Genomic DNA, 21,907 nt, shown 5'->3' with positions numbered 1-21,907 from the left:
TATGTTGTTTTTATGACTTTTAGCATGATCATGATGACTAGCAATCAAAAAGCATGCTCCACAGCTGTCACCACCTGTTATTGGGCTCTCTTTTAATACTTCTAGTATACCCCATTCAGGTCTGTCCCTCAGTTTAATGATGAATGAATAGTCCCGACAGCCTATTGGACAGATGAGGCTTAGCCTATCATGGAGGTGTCAAGCTTCTTAACTCTGTAATGGGATGGATTGTTGTAGAAAAAAATGTGTACTAACATTTTGGTATGGAGCGCTAAGAACTTCCATGAATCTATAACTGACATCTGTCGTTGGTTTAATGAGTAGCAACCACAAGGTTCAGAAGTATGACGGTAGGGCTGCATTTACGCAGGCACCAAGCTTTTTTTTTGTAGTAATCTGATTGGCAAAATACCATTAATTGAAAGAACAGAATTGCGTTGCCTGTGTAAACAGTCTACTACTCCATCACAATAAATGGGACTTTGGTACAGAAGAAATGACAAATTCTGATATTTTTTTACACAAGTTGACCAATCACAGATCTTTTTAAGAGCTGATGTGATTGGTCAAAAGACCAATTAGTGCAAAAAAATATCAGAATTGGGCTGCCTGTCTAAGTGCAGGCTTTATTTTATCCTCTCCTATCAGCTGATTCATCAAGACCTTGATATTGTGTCAGTTGTGTTAATGCCTGGCTTGACCCAAAAGGCTGCATACAACATAGCTAAGGTCAGGACTAGGGGTTGTCTTGGAGAAAGTGAAATAGCCTATAAATAATTGATGTCTTCATTTTCCTCTCTGTATCAGAGGGTTTCACCACCAGAGGGCACTCCTATTGGATAATATGTAGCTGTGTCATACCAACCAACACACACCTTTTTTAAAATGTTACCTTAATTTAACTAAGCAAATCAGTTAAGAACAAATTCTTATTTACAATAACAGCCTACGCCGGCCAAACCCATAGGGCAAATTGTGCACCGCCCTATGGGACTCCCAGTCACGGTCGGTTGTGATACAGCCTGGAATTGAACCAGGGTCTGTAGTGACACCTCTAGCGCTGAGATGCAGTGCCTTAGCCCGCTGTGTCACTCGGGAGCACAGTCCTCCTATACCACTTCCAAGGCGTGTGCCTTTTGCATTTGACTTTTTGTACATTATTTGGTCACAAATATGGATCATATGGAGCTCTGACATACCAACATCTGCAGAGGACACTGATTTTCAGCCAGGTAAGATTTTCATACAACATTAAAGTTGCTATTCAGTTACCTGTCTCTTGCCATTCAGATGAAATGGTACAATGTGATATGATTTGTTTTGGTTTATTGTGTTAGAATATGTATATTTAGGTCATAATTTTAAAGTCCATGTTCCACTACCATACCCCATCCCTAGGTGGCAGCAGTGAGGCCTGATCAGAAAGTGATTGCTCTCAGATGCAAGTGATTAGTGATTGCAGAGGAGGCTGGTGGGAGGAGCTGTAGGAGGGCGGGCACAGTCCTATAACACCTCCAACCAGCCTCCTCTGGATTGTAGATTAATGTAGCCTCTCAGCGTTTGTGTATGCCTTTTGCATTTGACTTTTTGTACATTATTTGGTCACTGATATGGAGCTCTGACATGCCAACACACTCTCAGCCAGGTAAGGTGTTGATAACCTACAGCACAGGTGTCAAACTCATTCCACGGGGGGCCGAGTGTCTGCGGGTTTTCACTCCTCCCTTGTACTTGATTGATGTATTAACATCACTAATTAGTTAGGAACTCCCCACACCTGGTTGTCTAGGGCTTTATTGAAAGGAAAAACCAAAAACCTGCAGACACAAGGCCCTCCTTGGAATGAGTTTGACACCCCTGACCTACAGCATCCAAGGCTGCGTTTACACAGGCAGACTAATTCTGATCTTTTGCCCAATTATTGGCAAAGAATCGGATCTGATCTGTAAAAAGACAAATTATTTGCAAAAGATCAGAATGTGTAAATGTGTAAACACAGCCCAAGTTTATATTAAATAACCTGTTTCTTGCTATAGAGCACAGGTGTCAAACTCATTCCATGGAGGGCCGAGTGTCTGCGGGTTTTCGCTCCACCCTTGTACTTGATTGATGAATTAACATCACTAATTAGTTAGGAACTCCCCACACCTGGTTGTCTAGGGCTTTATTGAAAGGAAAGACCAAAAACCTGCAGACACAAGGCCCTCCGTGGAATGAGTTTGACACCCCTGCTATAGAGTACCACAGTATGAGTCATAAAACCTAGCTGTCAAAAAGGGAAATTGTTCCAATTGTTTTCCACCATTTATTTTCCCATAGTTTTTAGACACACCTAAAAGAATGACTGTTTTGTGTAGGCTTACCCTGGCATGATGTTTTGATAACTGTGTAAGTCCCTATAGACAAGGTGACATCAATATATTCGCCTGTATTTACCCCCCAAAATGAAATTCTAATTAGCTGCTAATGTGGCTATCATAAAGAAGTACAAATGCCATGATGATCTGGACGAGATTGCCGAATCAAAGGAAATAATCTCTGGATTAATAACCTAAGGAATTGGCTAAATTTCTTTAAATGTACAATTCTGTGAACTGTCTAGTGCAAGTTTAAAATTGATACAATACCTGTTAGCAAAGGTGTCAGCTAGAGATGATGTGCAGGAGCTTGACGGGATTTGTAGTCTTGCATAATGTCTATTTTGATGCTAATTAGCATTTTTGAATCTGAGAGTAAATGGAGCTGAATGTATTGATAAAAGTAACCTTTTCAGTGAGAGATTTACATGGTTATTAAAATGTCACACCAGGGTAAGCCTACACGAAACAAAGCCCTTATTTTAAGTGTTTCTAAAATTAATGGTTGAAAAACGATTGGAACCATTTCCCTGTTTGGCCGCTAGGTTTTATATATATTAAGACATCTCCATTGTGGGTCTCTATTCAGATGAATTGGTACAAGGTGATATAACATGATTTATTTTATCATGTAGACTTTTGGTTTACATCAGTTCAGAAGTAAGGTCACAATGGATCATCAGGCATTTTTGCGAGAGTAGGATGATGCCCATGCGTCTCAGGTCAGATTGGTATCATCCGCTGTATAGTAAAGGGTAAGAATCGGAGAGGGTGAACTGAGGCTAGCTAATGCTAGGTTAGCTAATGCTAAAGCAACCTATTGCACTTGGTACCTACTCGCTCCAACCCTATGAGTCGCATTTTCATGGAACGCAATGGGTTGTTTTAACATTAGCTAGTCTAGCATGCTGACGAAAATGGCAGTTTAATAAAAAATATTTAAATCGAGAATATTTATAATTAATCTCATTATGGGATAATTAGGGGTACAGCGCCATCTCCCATCACAGGATTAAAGTAGGTTTTTCGAGCCATATCTCACGCCGTCTCTGCGGTGTCGACATTCTGTCACAGCATCGTTCCGACTAGAGAGCGAAGTAATGAACGTCTAGTCAGGTTTTTGGGGGCATATCCCAATGAGCTAAAGCTTTGATAGTAACCCCAGGAGTTAACACATCTATATTTAAGCTTACTTGAAAGGAATTTATCAATGGCTGCCCCAGGATGTCTGACAAATGAGGTTGGAACACATTATGCCCACTAAGGTAACACTAAGATTGCAGCAATGTTTCCTACGCGCTCTATAGACCAGACTATGTTTGTTCAGTTTGCACAATACATACTGATGTGGGCCTTCCTGCACCATAAATCAGCATAATTTCACTTTGACATCGTTTGCTCCATATGACTCATCTAGAATTCTTGACACAGCTTCTTTCCCAGAGAGAAATGTAATATTGTTTTGCTTCATGTTATGAGGCACAATCTGAGACACAACTTTCAGAAAATCTTCATTTCAGATGCAGAGATGAGAATAAAAGCATCAACATGCCTGACATGGAGTGTGACTCTTCTTGCTTTTCAATCACTGACTGCTATCAAACAGAAGTTAATGTGGATTGAGAGTTAGAGTTGACATTAGGGCTGTGTTTACGTGACATCCTGTCATCACTCTGCCTGTGGGTGTCATGTCTGTCTGGGATGTGATAGAGCAGGGGTGTCAAACTCATTCCAAGGAGGGCCTTGTGTCTGCAGGTTTTTGGTTTTTCCTTTCAATAAAGCCCTAGACAACCAGGTGTGGGGAGTTCCTAACTAATTAGTGATGTTAATACATCAATCAAGTACAAGGGAGGAGTGAAAACCCGCAGACACTCGGCCCCCCGTGGAATGAGTTTGACACCTGTGTGATAGAGCCTTCTGCAGCTGCATGCCTCCGTCCCTCTCTAGCCTGATGGCTGTTTTGACAGTTCAGTAATAGACTCATGAGACTGAGAGGGGATAACTTCACTCAGTACTGAATGTAATTTCAATTTTGCTGTTGAGAATTAACCCCCCACATCCACTGTAATTGGATTCCTGATTTGAATAATTTTGAATCCTTTTGGATCCAATTCAAATCCCTGCAAAACAAATAGGCTGGAAATAGGACCGAGTGCACTAATTGAAGCGTAATGGAGTATTTTACTTTGGGGGAGGGCATTTTTTCACCTATTCAGTGGGCTTCCCTGTACATTCTGGTAATTTATTACATCTCCATTCAGTCTGGAATGCACAAACCATTAAGCCCAGTATCACTCAGTTCCAAACCCACCTACTCTCCCATTCTCTTTCTAAAACTCTGCATCTGGCAGCCTGCCTATGTGGGTTAGTGGAAACTAAGTTTGACTTGAGCCTGCATAATACGTTGATCTGTAAACTGTCAAATGGATGGTAAGCAAATGGAATTAATTGATAGGTATTTTTTCTGTGCTCATGTAACAGTATAACTTTACGTCGTCCGGGGCAACACTACTTAAGTCTCAGAGCAAGTGACGTAACTGATTGAAATGCTACTAGCGCGCACCCGCTAACTAGCTAGCCATTTCACATCCGTTACACTCATCATCCCCGTCCTGTATTGCAGTGTGGTTGCATGATTTCTGAATGTGATTAAATTGGGTTGTATTTGGATGTGTATTATGTTCTTGTACATGCCCTCACCTACCTATTTATTTGGACAGTGAAGCTAAAACATTTCATTTGGCTCTGTCACCATTTTGGATTTGAGATGAAATGTTTCGTATGAGGTGACAGTACAGAACGTCACCTTTTTATTTAAGGTTATTTTCAAACGTATGTTTTACTGTTATAGAAATGAAAGCAATTTATGCATCTAATTTATGCTTCCTTTGAAGGTGTCATAAGCACAAATTCACTCCGTGTATTACTTTTTGTCAAAAGTTTATTATTTGGTCCCATATTCCGAGCAAGCAATGACTACATCAAGCTTGTGACTTTAGAAAAAATGTTGGATGATTTGCAGTTTTTTTGGTTGTTTCAGATGTTGTGCCCAAATGGAAATGAAAGGCAAATAATGTATTGTGTCATTGGAGTCACCTTTAATTATAAATAAGAATATAATATGTCTCGGAACACTTCTACATTAATGTGGATGCTACCATGAATGATTATGAATTAATTGTGAATTATGATGAGTGAGAAAGTTAGAGGCATACATATCATACCCCCCAAAATGCTAACCTTCCCTGTTATTGTTAGTGATGAGAGGTTAGCATGTCTTGGGGGTATGATATTTGTACATGTAGGAGACAGGTGACTTGAATACACTGAAGTAGTTTCATATTTTCCAGAGAGCAGTAATATACAAAGATGCATGTCAGATCCACTAGGTGACGTCTTCCCATGATTAATCATAAAACCACCACTCAACACCCCACATGTACTCGTTCACATTGCAGCCATGCTGATGCTTTAACTGCCACTCTCAAACAGCAGAACAACAGGACTCTCAACCCAGCTGTGTCTTTCCTTTAAATGGACCGGGGGGGAAAAAAATAAGATTAGCGGGATTTAGCAAAGGAACAATTGACAAATCACCCTGTATCTATCCCTGTGGTAATCTCCGTAAACCAGACCCTAGCTCATGTCATCTCTCATGCAATAGCCCTGTCCTCCCTGACAAAACTGGTCATGAATAACAGAGACTAAACACAGCGTTATCTCTAGTGGGTTAGAGGAGTGACAGAGAGATTAGGTAATGCTTACAGGGAGAATGACCTGTATGTACGTACAGTACCAGTCTAAAGTTTGGAAACCTACTAATTCAAGGGTTTTTCTTTATTTTGACTGTTTTCTACATTGTAGCATAATAGTGAAGACATCAAAACTATGAAATAACACATGGAATCATGTGGTAACCAAAAAAGTGTTAAACAATTCAAAATATATTTGAGATTCTCCAAAGTAGCCACCCTTTGCCTTGATGACTGCTTTGCACACGCTTGGCATTCTCTCAACCAGCTTCACCTGGAATGCTTTTCTAGCAGTCTTGAATGTGTGCTGAGCACTTGTTGGCTGCTGATTCCTTGTCTCTGTGGTCCAACTCATCCGAAACCTTCTCAATTGGGTTGAGGTCGGGTGATTGTGGAGGCCAGGTCATCTGATGCAGCACTCCATCACTCTCCTTCTTGGTCAAATAGCCCTTACACAGGCTGGAGGTGTGTTTTAGGTCATTGTCCTGTTGAAAAACAAATGATAGTCCCACTAAGCGCAAACCAGATCGCTGCAGAATGCTGTGGTAGCCATGCTGGAACTAAATAAATCACAGACAGTGTCACCAGCAAAGTAACCCCACATCACACCTCACGGTGGGAACCACACATGCGGAGATCATCCGTTCACCTACTCTGCATCTCACAAAGACACGGCGGTTGGAACAAAAAATCTCAAATTTGGACTCATCAGACCAACGGACAGATTTCCACTGGTCTAATTTCCATTGTTTGTGTTTCTTGGCCCAAGCAAGTATCTTTTAATTTGTGTCCTTTTTAGTAGTGGTTTCTTTGCAGTAATTCAACCATGAAGGCCTGATTTTTTTTTTTTTTTTTCAGTCTCCTCTGAACAGTTGATGTTGAGATGTCTGTTACATGAACTCTGAAGCATTTATTTGGGCTGCAATCTGAGGTGCAGTTAACTCTAATGAACTTTGCAGCAGAGGTAACTCTGCAAAGTAGAGTTGCAATTCAACGGCTCAAACACGAGAATCGTGTGGCACGGTCTACAGTCAATCACGGATTAAAAAAAGAAAACCAGCCCCGTCGCGGACATCGACGTCTTGCTCCCAGACAAATTAAACAACTTCTTTGCTCGCTTTGAGGAATATACAGTGCCACTGAAACGGCCCGCTACGAAAGCCTGTGGGCTCTCCTTCTCCATGGCCAACGTAAGTAAAACATTTAAACGTGTTAACCCTCGCAAGGCTGCTGGCCCAGACGGCATCCCTAGCCGCTTCCTCGGAGCATGCGCAGACCAGCTGGCTGGTGTGTTTACGGACATATTCAATCAATCCCTTTCCCAGTCTTCTATGCCCACTTGCTACAAGATGGCCACCATTGTTCCTGTCCCCAAGAGAGCTAAGGTAACTGAACTAAATGACTATCGCCCCATAGCACTCACTTCAGTCATCATGAAGTGCTTTGAGAGACTAGTCAAGGATCATATTGCCTCCACCCTACCTGACCCTAGACCCACTCCAATTTGCTTACCGCCCCAATAGGTCCACAGATGATGTAATCGCCATCACACTGCACACTGACCTCTTACCTACAGTTGAAGTCGGAAGTTTACATAAACTCAGTTTAAATGTATTTGACTTAGGTGTTTCACAATTCCTGACGTTTAAGCCTAGTAAAAATTCCCTGTTTTAGGTCAGTTAGGATCACCACTTTATTTTAAGAATGAAATAATAGTAGAGAGAAGGATTTATTTCAGCTTTTATTTCTTTCATCACATTCCCAGTGGGTCAGAAGTTTACATACACTCAATTAGTATTTGGTAGCATTGCCTTTAAATTGTTTAACTTGGGTAAAATGTTTCGGGTAGCCTTCAACAAGCTTCCCACAATAAGTTGGGTGAATTTTGGCCCATTCCTCCTGACAGAGCTGGTGTAACTGAGTCAGGTTTGTAGGCCTCCTTGCTCACACACACTTTTTCAGTTCTGCCCACAAATTTTCTGTAGGATTGAGGTCAGGGCTTTGTGATGGCCTCTCCAATACCTTGACTTTGTTGTCCTTACGCCATTTTGCCACAACTTTGGAAGTATGCTTGGGGTCATTGTCCATTTGGAAGACACATTTACGACCAAGCTTTAACTTCCTGACTGATGTCTTGAGATGTTGCTTCAATATATCCACATACTTTTCCTTTCCTCATGATGCCATCTATTTTGTGAACTGCACCAGTCCCTCCTGCAGCAATGCACCCCCACAACATGATGCTGCCACCCCTGTGCTTCACAGTTGGGTTAGTGTTATTCAGCTTGCAAGCCTCCCGATGGTCATTATGGCCAATCAGTTCTATTTTTGTTTCATCAGACCAGAGGACATTTCTCCAAAGGTACGATCTATGTCCCCATGTGCAGTTGCAAACCGTAGTCTGCCTTTTTTATGGTGGTTATGGAGCAGTGGCTTCTTCCTTGCTGAGCGGCCTTTCAGGTTATGTCGATATAGGACTCGTTTTACTGTGGATATAGATACTTTTGTACCTGTTTCCTCCAGCATCTTCACAAGGTCCTTTGCTGTTGTTCTGGGATTGATTTGCAATTTTCTCACATTCATATCTAGGAGACAACGTGTCTTCTTCCTGCGTGGTATGACGACTGCGTGGTCCCATGGTGTTTATACGTGCGCGCTATTGTTTGTACAGATGAACGTGGTACCTTCAGGTGTTTGGAAATTGCTCCCAGGGATGAACAAGACTTGTGGAGGTCTACAATTTTATTCTGAGGTCTTGGCTGATTTCTTTTGATTTTCCCATGATGTCAAGCAAAGAGGCACTGGTAGGCCTTGGAATACATCCACAGGTACACCTCCAATTGACTCAAAGGATGTCAATTAGCCTATCAGAAGCTTCTAAAGCCATGACATAATTTTTTGGAATGTCCAAGCTGTTTAAAGGCACAGTCAACTTAGTGTATGTAAACTTCTGACCCACTGGAATTGTGATACAGTGAAATAATAGATGATAATAATAGATGTCCTAACCGACTTGCCAAAACTGTAGTTTGTTAACAAGAAATTTGTGGAGTGGTTGGTAAATTACTTTTAATGACTCCAACATAAGTGTATGTATTCTTCTGACTTCAATTGTATGTAAGAATGCTGTTCATTGACTATAGCTCAGCATTTAACACCATAGTACCCTCCAAGCTCATCATGAAGCTGGAGACTCTGGGTCCAGGAACCCGCCCTGTGTAACTGGGTCCTGGACATTCTGACGGGCCACCCCCAGGTGGTGAGGGTAGGAAACAACATCTCCACCCCGCTGATCCTCAACACTGGGGCTCCACAACAGTGCGTTCTCAGCCCTCTAATGTACTCCCTGTTCACTCATGACTGCGTGGCCATGCACGTCTCCAACTCAATCATCAAGTTTGCAGACGACACTACAGTGGTAGGCTTGAAGACCAACAACGACGAGATGGCCTACAGGGTGGAGGTGAGGGCCCTCGGAGTGTGGTGTCAGGAAAATAACCTTGCACTCAACATCAACAAAACAGATGATCATGTACTTCTGGAAACAGCAGAGGGAGCATCCCCCCCCATCCACATACACAGGACAGTAGTGGAGAAGGGGGAAAGTTTTAAGTTCCTCGGCGTACACATCACGGACAAACTGAAATTGTCCACCCACGTGGACAGCATGGTGAAGAAGGCGCAACAGCTCCTCTTCAACCTCAGGAGGCTGAAGAAATTTGGCTTGTCACCTAAAACACTCACACTTTTACAGATGCACAATCGAGAGAATCCTGTCGGGCTGTATCACCGCCTGGTACGGCAACTGCTCCGCCCACAATCGCAAGGCTCTCCAGAGGATAGTGCGGTCTGCACAACGCATCACCGGGGGCAAACTACCTGCCCTCCAGGACACCTACAGCACCCGATGTCACTGGAAGGCCAAAAAGATCATCAAGGAAAACAACCATCCAAGCCAATGCCTGTTCACCCCGCTATCATCCAGAAGGTGAGGTCAGTACAGGTGCATCAAAGCTGGGACCGAGAGACTGAAAAACAGCTTCTATCTCAAGGCCATCAGACTATTAAACAGCCATCACTAACATAGTGGCAGCTGCCAACATACAGACTCACATCTCTGGCCATTTTAATAAATGGATTTAATAAAGGTATCACTAGTCACTTTAAATAAAGCGACTTTAATAATGTTTACATATCCTACATTACTCATCTAATATGTATATACTGTATTCTATACCATCTATTGCGTCTTGCCTATGCCGCACGGCCATCGCTCATCCATATATTTATATGTACATATTGTTATTCATCCCTTTACATTTGTGTGTATAAGGTAGTTGTTGTGTATTTGTTAGATTACTTGTTAGATATTACTGCACTGTCGAAACTAGAAGCACAAGCATTTCGCTACACACGCATCAACATCTGCTATGTGTATGTGATCAATAAACTTGGATTTGAATTTAAATGCATTCTAGGTGACTACCTCATGAAGCTAGTTGAGAGAATGCCAAGAGTGTTTAAAGCTGTTATCAATGCAATAGGTGGCTACTTTGAAGAATCTCAAATATAAAATATATTTTGATTTGTTTGACACTTTGGTTACTACGTGATTCCATATGTGTTATTTCATAGTTTTGATGTCTTCACTATTATTCTACAATGTACAAAATAGTAAAAAAAACTTGAATGAGTAGGTGTGTCCAAAATTTTGACTGGTACTGTATGTGTATATGTATGTGTGTCACCAGTGCGGCCTGTCCCCAGTCCAGGGCCATCTTTGAAAAGGTGCTGACATCATGTATTGACCAACACACTCTGGCTGCGTTTACACAGGCAGCCCAATTCTGATCTTTTTTTCCACTAATTGGTCTTTTGACTAATCAGATATTTTCCGAGCTGATCTGAAGACCAATTAGTGAAAAAAAGATCAGAGTTGGGGTGCCTGTCTAAACGCAGCCTGTGTAGTTTAGACATGAGATTGGAGTGGTGATGACTCTGATGCTTTGCATTCATTCTAAGTGGGCATGTCTGCATGATGCCATGAAATCAGGTGCTCTCTATTTCCATATTAAGCATTTATTGTGATGATGGGGTTCAAGAAGAAGAAGATTATGGTGATTAAAGATGATTATAATTAGCAGTGACTTGATTTTGATAAGACTGATCGTCACCCTCTCAGATTGACTGCACAATGATAATTTGATTAAAGATTTAAGATTAATCAAAGACATCTGACCGGCTTTCCTTTGATACAGTATGTCAGATTGCAATTTATGGCTACTGGTGACATCTCCTTGACATTATAGAAAGGATTACATCTAATCCTATGCAATCTCAATCCTATCCTGACCACCTTCCTTCCTAAAGTTTGCATCCAGATTTAACAACATCTGAAAACATTTAGAGGACTTCGATGTGGTGGCTTAGACAAAGAGATGTATTTTTCCTTGAAATCACTACTTGTGTCTGGCCAGATGATGAAAATCTCTATGCACCCATATGTCATATCTGATCTCTTTGCCATTGACCTAATGTTCTCACAGGCAGCAGATTTTGCTGTGCTGAATTATCCTATTGCAGCTCTACATGCATGTCTGATATGTGTGTGTGTGTGTGTGTGTCCACCTCTGTTTTTAGTTTGATCCATTTCAGATACTGCAGCATGTAAGCCTGTCATTTGAAGCATGCTAGATTAAAACAGAACAAAGCAAAAAGAAACCAGCACATTTCGCCTCAGATTTGCTTGGAGAAAGTGGCAGCACGCCATCGTAGCGTTTATCATTGCAGCTCGCATTTGTGTGGCGTTAGTACCAATGTTGCAAGTGTTCAGTGCTGATGGATCAAAGAGATGCCGCCTTTGTGGGCTATTCCAGTTGGTGATGTGTTTTTGTGGGCTTGTTGACGCCTGTTGAGGTTTCCGTTCTACCACATGCCAGATAAACAACCATTATAGACATAAGTCCTTATTGTTGGGGCTAGATTGCAGTGCAACAAGTTGATAGGAGATGTGTGGTATTAGGAGTTTCGACATCGGTTACATTTTGGGTTCTGTGAAATGCTATTGTTACTACCAGGTAGACTCCTGTCACAGGTAGATTGTGGTTTTCAGGGAAGGTTAGTGCACAGGCACTAGATTGTAAACTAGGACACTAGAAACATTAATTGAATCACAAATTTATTGGATTAAAACCCACGAGTCGATTGATGCACCGTCAGAATCTGTCAGTTTAAGCAAGCTTTTTCCATTGGATGCGTCTTAATCCATCACATCCGCCAACGTTGCACTTCCGCATCTGCGGTGAAAGGTGGCAAAGCTAGAGTTGTTTTGTCAGACCATGAGACATTCCTGAGAAGGCTGATTTTTGGGATGTCTGTAGTGTCCAAACGGTTTGTCCTATAAACTATTATGACCTCTCTATGTAAAGGGGAGACCCATGAACACGATGGTTCTCTACGACCTCCACAAGTGTCAGGGGACCATCGATGAGACGACTTCTGTCTGTAGCATCGGAACCGTTTGTGCTACAAACTAATGTCAACCTTGTTTGACTGTCTTTTTTGTGTGTTTTTTTTGTTGTTGTTGCCATTCATGAATCTGTTATTCAATGCGTTTCTCTAGGTTATAGTAATAAAGTCCAAATTAAATATTTTGATCAAATGTTTTTAATATACAATACCAGTCAAAAGTTTGGACACAACTACTCAGTCAAGGGGTTTTCTTTTCTTTTTCCCCCATTATTTCTTTTTTTCATTGTGAATAATAGTGTAGACATCTGAACTATGAAACAACACATATGGAATCATGTATTAACCAAAAAAGTGTTAAACAAATCAAAATATATTTTATATTTGAGATTATTCAAAGTAGCCACCCTTTGCCTTGACAGCTTTGCACACTCTTGGCATTCTCTCACCCAGCGTCATGAGGTAGTCACCTAGAATGCTTTTCAATTAACAGGTGTTCCTTGTTAATTTGTGGAATTTCTTTCCTTAATGCATTTGAGCCAATCAGTTGTGTTGTGACAATGTAGGGGTGGTATACAGAAGATGGCCCTATTCGGTAAAAGACCAAGTCCATATTATGGCAAGAACGGCTCAAAGAAGCAAAGAGAAAAGCCAGTCCATCATTACTTTAAGACATGAAGGTCCGTCAATGTGGAACAATTCAAGAACTAGTGCAGTCGCAAAAACCATAAAGCGCTACGGTGAAAGTGGCTCTCTGGAAGACCCAGAGTTACCTCTGCTGCAGAGGATAAGTTCAGTTAACAGCCTCAGAAATTGCAGCTCAAATAAATTCTTCAGAGTTCAAGTAAGAGACACATCTCAACATCAACTGTTCAGAGGAGACTGTGTGAATCAGGCCTACATGATTGAATTGCTGCAAAGAAACACCAATAAGCAGATACTTTGCTTGGGTCAAGAAATAAGATCAATGGACATTAGATTGGAAATCTGTCCTTTGGTATGGTGGTGCTTTGCTGGTGACACTGTCAGTGATTTATTTAGAATTCAAGGCACACTTAACCACCATGGCTACCACAGCATTCTGCAGCAATACACCATCCCACCTGGTTTGTGCTTAGTGGGACTATCATTATTTTTTTTTAACAGGACAATGACCCAAATGGGCTGTTTAACCAAGAAAAAGAGTGATGGAGCGCTGCATCAGATGATCTGGCCTCCACAATCACCCAACCTCAACCCGTTTGGGAGGAGTTGGGCCACAGAGACAAGGAAAAGCAGCTAACAAGTGCTCAGCATATGTGGGAACGGCTTCAAGACTGTTAGAAAAGCATTCCTCATAAAGCTGGTTGAGAGAATGCCAAGAGTGTTAAGCAGAGGGTGGATACTTTGAAGAATCTAAAATTTTAAAATGTTTTCATTTGTTTAACACTTTTTTTTGGTTACTACATGATTCCATGTGTTAGTTCATAGTTTAGATGTCTAAACTATTATTCTACAATGTAGAAAATAGTAAAAATAACTTAACCCTTGAGTGAGTAGGTGTGTCCAAACTTTTGACTGGTACTGTATGTTTGATACCTACAGTGCCTTCAGAAAGTATTCAGACCTCTTGACATTTTCCAAATTTTGTTACGTTACAGACTTATTCTAAAATAAATGTTTTCCTCAATCTACACACATTACCTGATAATGACAAAGCAAAACCAGGTTGAGACTTTTGCTAATTTATATATATAAAAAGAAAAACGGAAGTATCACATTTACATAAGTATTCAGACCCTTTACTCAGTACTTGGTTGAAGCACCTTTGGCAGCGATTACGGCATCCAGTCTTTTTGGGTATGACACTTCAAGCTTGGCACATCTGTATTTAGGGAGTTTCTCACAGTTTTCTCTGCAGATCCTCTCAAGTTCTGTCAGGTTGGATGGAGAGCGTTGATGCACAGCTATTTTCAAGTCTCTCCAGAGATGTTTGATTGTGTTCGGGCGCTGGCTGGGCCACTCAAGGGCATTCAGAGACTTGTCCCGAAGCCACTCCTGCGTTGTCTTGGCTGTGTGCTTTGGGTTGTTGTTCTGTTGGAAGGTGAACCTTCTCCCCAGTCTGAGAACCTGCTCCAGAGCGCTCAGGACTTCATTAAGGATCTTTCTGTACTTTGCTCAATTCATCTTTGCCTCGATCCTGACTAGTCTCCCAGGCTCTGCCGCTGAAAAACATCCCCACAGCATGATGCTGCCACCGCTACGCTTCACCATTTTATTTATTTATTTATTTCACCTTTATTTAGGGATGGTACCCAGTTTCCTCCAGACGTGACACTTGGCATTCAGCCCCAAAGAGTTCAATCCTGGTTTCATCAGACCAGAGAATCTTGCTTCTCATGGTCCTAGTCTTTAGATGCCTTTTGGCAAACTCCAAGTGGGCTGTCATGCCTTTTACTCAGGAGTGGCTTCCGTCTGGCCGCTCTACCATAAAGGCCTGATTGGTGGAGTGCTCAAGAGATGGTTGTCCTTCTGGAATGTTCTCCCATCTCCACAGATGAGCTCCGTCAGTGACCATCAGGTTCTTGGTCGCCTTCCTGACCAAGGCCCTTCTCCCCTGATTACTCAGTTTGGCCGAGCAGCCAGCTCTAGGAAGAGTCTTGTGGGTTCAAAACTTCTTCCATTTAAGAATGATGGAGGCCACAGTGTTCTTGGACCTTCAATGCTGCAGAAATGTATTGGTACCCTTCTCCAGATCTGTTACTAGACACAATCCTGTCTCGGCGCTCTACGGACAATTCCTTCGACCTCATTGCTTGGTTTTTGCCTGACATGCACTGTCAACTGTGAAACCTTATATGGATAGGTGTGTTCCTTCCAAATCATGTCCAATCAATTGCATTTACCACAAGTGGACTCCAATCAAGTTGTAGAAACATCTCAAGGCTGATCAGTGTAAAGAGGATGCACCTAAGCTCAATTTCAAGTCTCGTAGCAAGAGGTCTGAATACTTATTTACATAAGGTATTTGTCTTTTTAATTTTAAAATACAATTGCAAAAATTACTAAACCGGTTTTCGCTTTGTCGTTATGGGGTATTCTGTGTAGATTGCTGATGTTATTTAATACATTTTAGAATAAGGCTGTAACATAATGTGGAAAAATTCAAGTGGTATGAATACTTTCCAAAGTCACTGTAAAGAGGTACTAAGATAGTATCTTACATTTAGCTATTTGATTTTGTATGCCCCCCCCCCCCCCCCTTAAGGATCCAAACCTTTTTTCAATTTTTGCCTAAAATGACATACCCAATTTCTAACTGCCTGTAGCTCAGGACCTGAAGCAAGGATATGCATATTCTTGATACCATTTGAAAATAAACACTTAGAATTTTGTGGAAATGTGAAATTAATGTAGGAGAATATAACACATTAGATCTGGTAAAAGATAATACATAGAAAATATTTTTTTTGTACCATCTTCGAAATGCAAGAGAAAGGCCATACTGTATTATTCCAGCCCAGCCGCAATTTAGATGTTGGCCACTAGATGGCAGCAGTGCATGTGCAAAGTTTTACACTGATCCAATGAACCATTTACATTTACATTTACATTTAAGTCATTTAGCAGACGCTCTTATCCAGAGCGACTTACAAATTGGTGCATTCACCTTATGACATCCAGTGGAACAGCCACTTTACAATAGTGCATCTAGGTCATTTTAAGGGGGGGGGGGGGGGGGCAGAAAGATTGCTTTATCCTAGGTATTCCTTGAAGAGGTGGGGTTTCAGGTGTCTCCGGAAGGTGGTGATTGACTCCGCTGTCCTGGCGTCGTGAGGGAACCATTGCATGTATGTTCAAAATGTTGTATAAAGACTGCCCAAATGTGCCTAATTGGTTTATTAATACATTTTCAACGTCGTCATTGTGCACTCTCCTCAAACAATAGCATGGTATTTTTTCACTGTAATAGCTACTGTAAATTGGACAGTGCAGTTAGAGTAACAAGAATTGAAGCTTTCTGCTCATCAATGTCTATGTCCTGGGATTTTTTTGTTTGTTACTTACAACCTCATGCATATCACATTAGCCTACGTTAGCTCAACTGTCCCGCGGGGGGGGGAAACACCGATCCTGTAGAGGTTACGAATTAAAATGTGTTCGCATGATAATTCCTGTTTTTGAAGTCCAATCTTTCAAAGTGCGGGAAACCTATTTTCCTACAGCAACAATTGTCTTCATATTCTTGCTGAATCTTTTTAACCCTCCTGTTGTTTTAGTTTCATGTTAATTAATTCTGTGTTCCCAGTCCAAAATGACCGCCCCATCATAGCTGATTGTAAATACATTATATATGTATTATTACCTAATGTTGTGTTAGATATTTTTTATCAACTTAACTTGTAATGTTCACAAGAACTTTTCAACTTCTTTTTGCTATTTATGGCCTGTAGCCCTCATTGACCTGAGCTCATACAACTCGTTTTTGAGTAAAAAAAGCATAATGTATGGATTATTTTGACTATAACAAATACTCAGATGAAACATATTGTGCTATTTATCACAGATTACTTTGTGTCAAAGTTTAACAAGGACATTTGTTTTGAAACCATTTCAAATTTTCAAATAGTGGCAGTATTTTGTCATCAACCCGGGATATGACGTATGTTTTTGGCCCTGAGGTCATCCTGATAACATTTTCAGCCGACAGCCGACCTCTCCTCTCAGGTGGGGATGAAGACCAGGATAAATTCCAATTCTTTGACCGGAATGTAACAACAACCTCAGCAGGGCCCTCTTCCTCATCACTGGATTGTTCCACATCGGTTGTCTCTTGGTCTTGATCATATTCTGTGTTGTCTTCAACTTCTGACACTTCCTCCTCTAATGCATCTTCACTGTCAGTTTCCTGGTCTCTCTCCTCCTCACCAGTGTCATTATCAAAGATATGATCAAGAGCCTCACATACAGTATATCGTTTGGTCATTGTGCTGCCACAAAATGAATTGTAAGCAAGGCCTCAAAAAAGCTTTATGAGCTGTGAGAAAAGTTCTATATAGTATTGAAACAATGTTGCGATTGTTTGTGAAAATGCCAAAAGGTGTGGTTCCTGTGGGGGAATGATTCTATTGGGGAAATGTTCCCGTGGGGGTTGCCATGAAAGCCAAGAAGGGGAGTGAGGTGTGTGTGTGTGTGTGTGTGTGTGTGTGTGTGTGTGTGTGTGTGTGTGCTCAAACACGCATGCATGTGTGGGTCTGGGAGAGGAAGTGTGTCCATCTGATGAATGAACAGTGTAGTCTCACCCATTCATTTCTAATGGCCGGTCATTTTTGACCAGGAACACCACAGGTGCACAAAAGTTAAATAAAACAGCCCAAATTTTTATGAAAATCATCAATGTATTTGTGTGTTCAGATGCCCTGTGTGGACAAAGTCATCGAACCTTATGACAATCAGATTAAATTAACTAAATGTTTCAGAGAACCTTTTGAGCCTGTAATCAAACCCACAAATGCTGATGCTCCAGATACTCAACTAGTCTAAAGAAGGCCAGTTGTATTGCTTTTTTAATTAGCACTACAGTTTTCAGCTGTGCTAACATAATTGCAAAGGGGTTTTCTAATGATCATTTAGCCTTTTAAAATGATAAACTTGGATTAGCTAACACAAGTGCCATTGGAACACAGGAGTGATGGTTGCTGATAATGGGCCTCTGTACGCCTATGTAGATATTCCATTAAAATCAGCCGTTTCCAGCTACAATAGTCATTTATGACATTAACAATGTCTGCACTGTATTTCTGATCAATTTTATGTTATTTTAATGGACAAAAAATGTGCTTTTCTTTCAAAGACAAGGACATTTCTGTGGCCCCAAACTTTTGAACAGTATATATTTGCGGGGGCGTGTGGTTCGCCGGTGACCTGATTAAATCACGATTAACTTTAATCCCATGAAGGAAAAAAAAAAGAAGACAATTCCAAAAACTCTATTACTCTAACAGCTTTTGTGGATATCAGCCAAGTCCAAAATGTCCCAATAGGACTTCATCAGTGTTCCCCAATTCTGTCCCAGCCCTTTCACCCGAATGTGTCCGCTCATGCTCTCCCATCCATTTAAGGATTTAAAAGGAATTAGCTCATGTTAAATATAATAGGAAATCTGTCTACAATCTTCCCATGCTTACACCAATGCAATATTTTTACACTTCAGGGAGAAGGGAAGACCAATGCTTTTGGAGTTCATGATTTTAAGGAGAGAAAATAAGTCTCTCCAGTGCCGGAGTTCGTGCCGTTCAATTAACCTTGCTCTAACCTTCCACAATAGCATGGGCAGAAATATACAGTCTTGCCAAACTCAAAACCTGGTCTTCAATGAGACAAAGAGGAGGAACATTAGTTAGAGCCCTTATATAGACCTGTGAGGGTCTCTCTTTCACACTCTCCAGGGCTCAGCGATCATTTGAGGATAGTCCGGTTAGATGAAGCCTTCCAGCAGAGAAAGAGAATGAGGATGTCATTTTTGTGTTCCATTTAGACCACCTGATACATGTCTATTGTAAGTCAGGGGCTCAATTCTTAAAGTGCTATTTGTCAGCGACAGGCTCTGATTAACTAGGAGAGTCCGCTGGCGCCCCACTCCCACTGCAGCGCTGGTTGCTCCCTGGCCAGGGTGGCCCTCAGATCCCCGTTCTGCTCCTCCATCAGAGGCTCCATGAACACCACCCGCTTGTTGATGTTGGCCTTGGTTGGGTCCCTGTGGCTCAGTGTGGGGGAGAAGATGGAGGCCAGGGTGTTTGGGTCGTAGGCTGGGATCGGGATGGCCGGGGGCAGGGGCTGCTTACAGCACCCACAGCGGCAGGGCGTTAGGTAGAGGTACATTAGGATGACTACCAGGGTGACCACGCAACCCAGCAAGGTTGTGTAGCCCGTGTTGAAGGTGTCAGGCATAGGGCGGATCACGGTGACATTCACCTCCCTGGTTGCATTCAGCATGTGTTTGTAGTCCAGGGCTGTACACAAGTAGACTCCCGAGTCGTTCACCTTGGCTGCTGGGATCTCCAAGGTCCCGTTAGGGAACACGTTGATGAGGGTGTCGTTGAAGCTCATCTGGGTCAGGTACTCCTGATTTGGCGAGACCCACGTGTATGACAGCTCTTTACCTCGGAGAGAGGTTTGGCAGTCCAGACGGACCCTCTCCCCCTCGTTCACCATGAGGTTGGAGAGGAGAACAGCCATGGGCAAAGAGACCACCTTCCCCACTGTGCAGTTTTGGAAGTAGAGGGAGTGTCGGAGGAATCGGACCGAGGCGCGCGGCTCGCCGTAGATCAGGCAGGTGTGCTCATCTGTGAAGTCCCTGACCGAGTCGAAGCCCCTCTGTTCCCAGTGCCAGAACACACTGTACATGGAACACTCACACAGCAGAGAGTTGTTATGTAGGTACAGCCCCTTCTGCACCGACCCCGGCAGTGCCTTCACATCCTCCCAGGGTAGTGTGGTCATACGGTTGGACGACAGGTCCAACATGGTGAGAAACGGATGACTGTGGTCCTGTATGGAAAAGAAGGGGAATTCTGTGACTTGGTTGAGGCTGAAGTAAGCCTTCCTGAGGCTGCTCAGACCGCTCAGCGTCCCACCCTCCACGCGGGTGATACGGTTGTTGTAGAGCAGCAGCTCCTCCAGCCTCCACAGACCCTGCAGGAAGTGCTGCTCCAGCACCCGCAGCCTGTTGGAGGACAGGTCCAGGTGACGGAGGCTGGAGGTGTTTTGGAAGACCCCATGGCCCAGCGTCGTGAGTTGATTGTTTGCCAGGCGGAGGGTGTCCAGTTTGGTTAGGCTGGAGAAGCTGCCGGGGCCCAGCCAGCCCAGCCGGTTGTAGCTGAGGTCCAGGGTGACGGTGGTGGGGGGCAGGAGGAGGGGCAGTCTGGTGAGGCCCTGGGAGCCACAGCTCAGTGTGTCTGAGGTGCAGAGACAGATGGAGGGGCAGGTTCCCTTTGTGGAGGGGAGGAGGAGGCACAGCAGCACTACAGTGTCTGGAGAGAAGAGGGAGGTCATTCTGCTCTGGCCTGGTCTCCTAGGGAGGAAAGAGATTTGTTATGTAAATGACCCACCATGGTTGAATGAATGCAGTGGAAAGAGATTGTCAACGACCAGTGACTATTACAATGGTCAGAATACTTTTACAAGGCTGAGAATGGAATAGAGTATGAACCATAAAAAGCCTTTAACCTATAGGTCAGTTTTACCATGCATGCACAAACCTAATGTATCCAGGGATACAGAATTTAAAAAATAAATACAAATTCTTATCACATGACTGATCACATATATCTTATTGTAAAGTGTAACTGAACATTTTGTTTAGGAAGAAACAGTCACAGCAGTAACAACTCTTTGAGATATCCTGATGCATGTTTTTCCAGAATGTTCTGACTTTGTAGTCAAGAGTAGTAATACAGGAGTGGAAGAACAAGGGGTTAATAAAGAAAATACCTTTTACCTGAAGAGTACTTTCCCTCTCTGTACAACTGACTCAAAGGTTTGTCATCGTCCTCACCAAAAAGCAATTAAAACCGCATCGCTGCCACTGATTTAATAAGTGTCATGAATCAGATAAAAAAAAACACGAAGTTATTCAGATATTCGCTCTACCACACCAAGACCTGCTAAAACTAACTGCTCAAACAGCACGGAATCCTGACTGTTTTGTCTCTTTCCCCAAAGTACTATTTAATTCTAAGCAATCCTTCACACGAGTATCCAACTGTTCAGTCTAACTTCAGGACTTGTCCTTTTCCCAAAAGTAGTACTTCATGTTAAGCGAGCCACAGGTATCCAACTGTTCAGTCCGAAGTGAGAGCTTATGATCCCTTTCCCCAGCCAGAATCCTGAGCAAAGATGTCACTACTCTCCTCTTCTATCACTCACTCAGTCTCTGTCCACTGGTAAAGTTGCTCTGAGGGCTTTATCTGTCTGCCAAATGTGAGCGGTGCTTTATAAAAAAAATCCTGCAGTGCTTTGTGATGTTACAAACACAGCTCACTTAATCTCCTACAATCCCCTCCTCCTGCTGTTTGTCATTTAGAGCACAGCCCTGTCTCCCTCACTGTCATCTTTCAATAATGATGCTTTCCCTCCTTAGTCACTACTGATATGTTTTCTCTCAATAAATTCAAGCGACTTTATTGACATGGCGAGTTAAATCACTTGCATTGTCAAAGTATACATATAACAACAATGGTTGGACTAACAGTAATAAGGTAACAATAATAGTAGTAGTGAAAATTATTTTAACATTAAAAGCAACGAGAATAATGAATTAAAGTAATAGGAGGCTAGTTTTAACATGGT

General features: G+C 42.2%; 1 protein-coding gene across 2 annotated transcripts; it reads right to left on the bottom strand.

The window, feature by feature from the left end:
* Positions 1-16,302: 16,302 nt before the first annotated feature.
* Positions 16,303-21,671, bottom strand: LOC129861089 (amphoterin-induced protein 3). 2 transcript variants are annotated; one of them, XM_055932202.1, is made up of 2 exons: positions 21,050-21,671; positions 16,303-20,630 (listed from the first exon to the last, which is right to left on the bottom strand). In XM_055932202.1, the coding sequence occupies exon 2, from the start codon at positions 20,609-20,611 to the stop codon at positions 19,172-19,174; it is 1,440 nt and encodes a 479-aa protein (XP_055788177.1). In that variant the 5' UTR covers positions 20,612-20,630; positions 21,050-21,671; the 3' UTR covers positions 16,303-19,171. The 2 variants fall into 2 exon arrangements, with proteins under 2 accessions (XP_055788177.1, XP_055788176.1); XM_055932201.1 differs by having other exon boundaries at positions 21,057-21,671.
* Positions 21,672-21,907: the final 236 nt, after the last annotated feature.

The sequence above is a fragment of the Salvelinus fontinalis genome, chromosome 8, assembly GCF_029448725.1.
Source record: "Salvelinus fontinalis isolate EN_2023a chromosome 8, ASM2944872v1, whole genome shotgun sequence".
Lineage (NCBI taxonomy): Eukaryota > Metazoa > Chordata > Actinopteri > Salmoniformes > Salmonidae > Salvelinus > Salvelinus fontinalis.
The sequence above is the reverse complement of the archived record's forward strand: the minus strand, read 5'-3'. Positions and strand labels throughout refer to the sequence as shown.

Coding starts and splice junctions, on each gene's coding strand:
- LOC129861089 (XM_055932202.1), bottom strand. CDS start 20,611: ATGACCTCCCTCTTCTCTCCAGACACTGTAGTGCTGCTGTGCCTCCTC.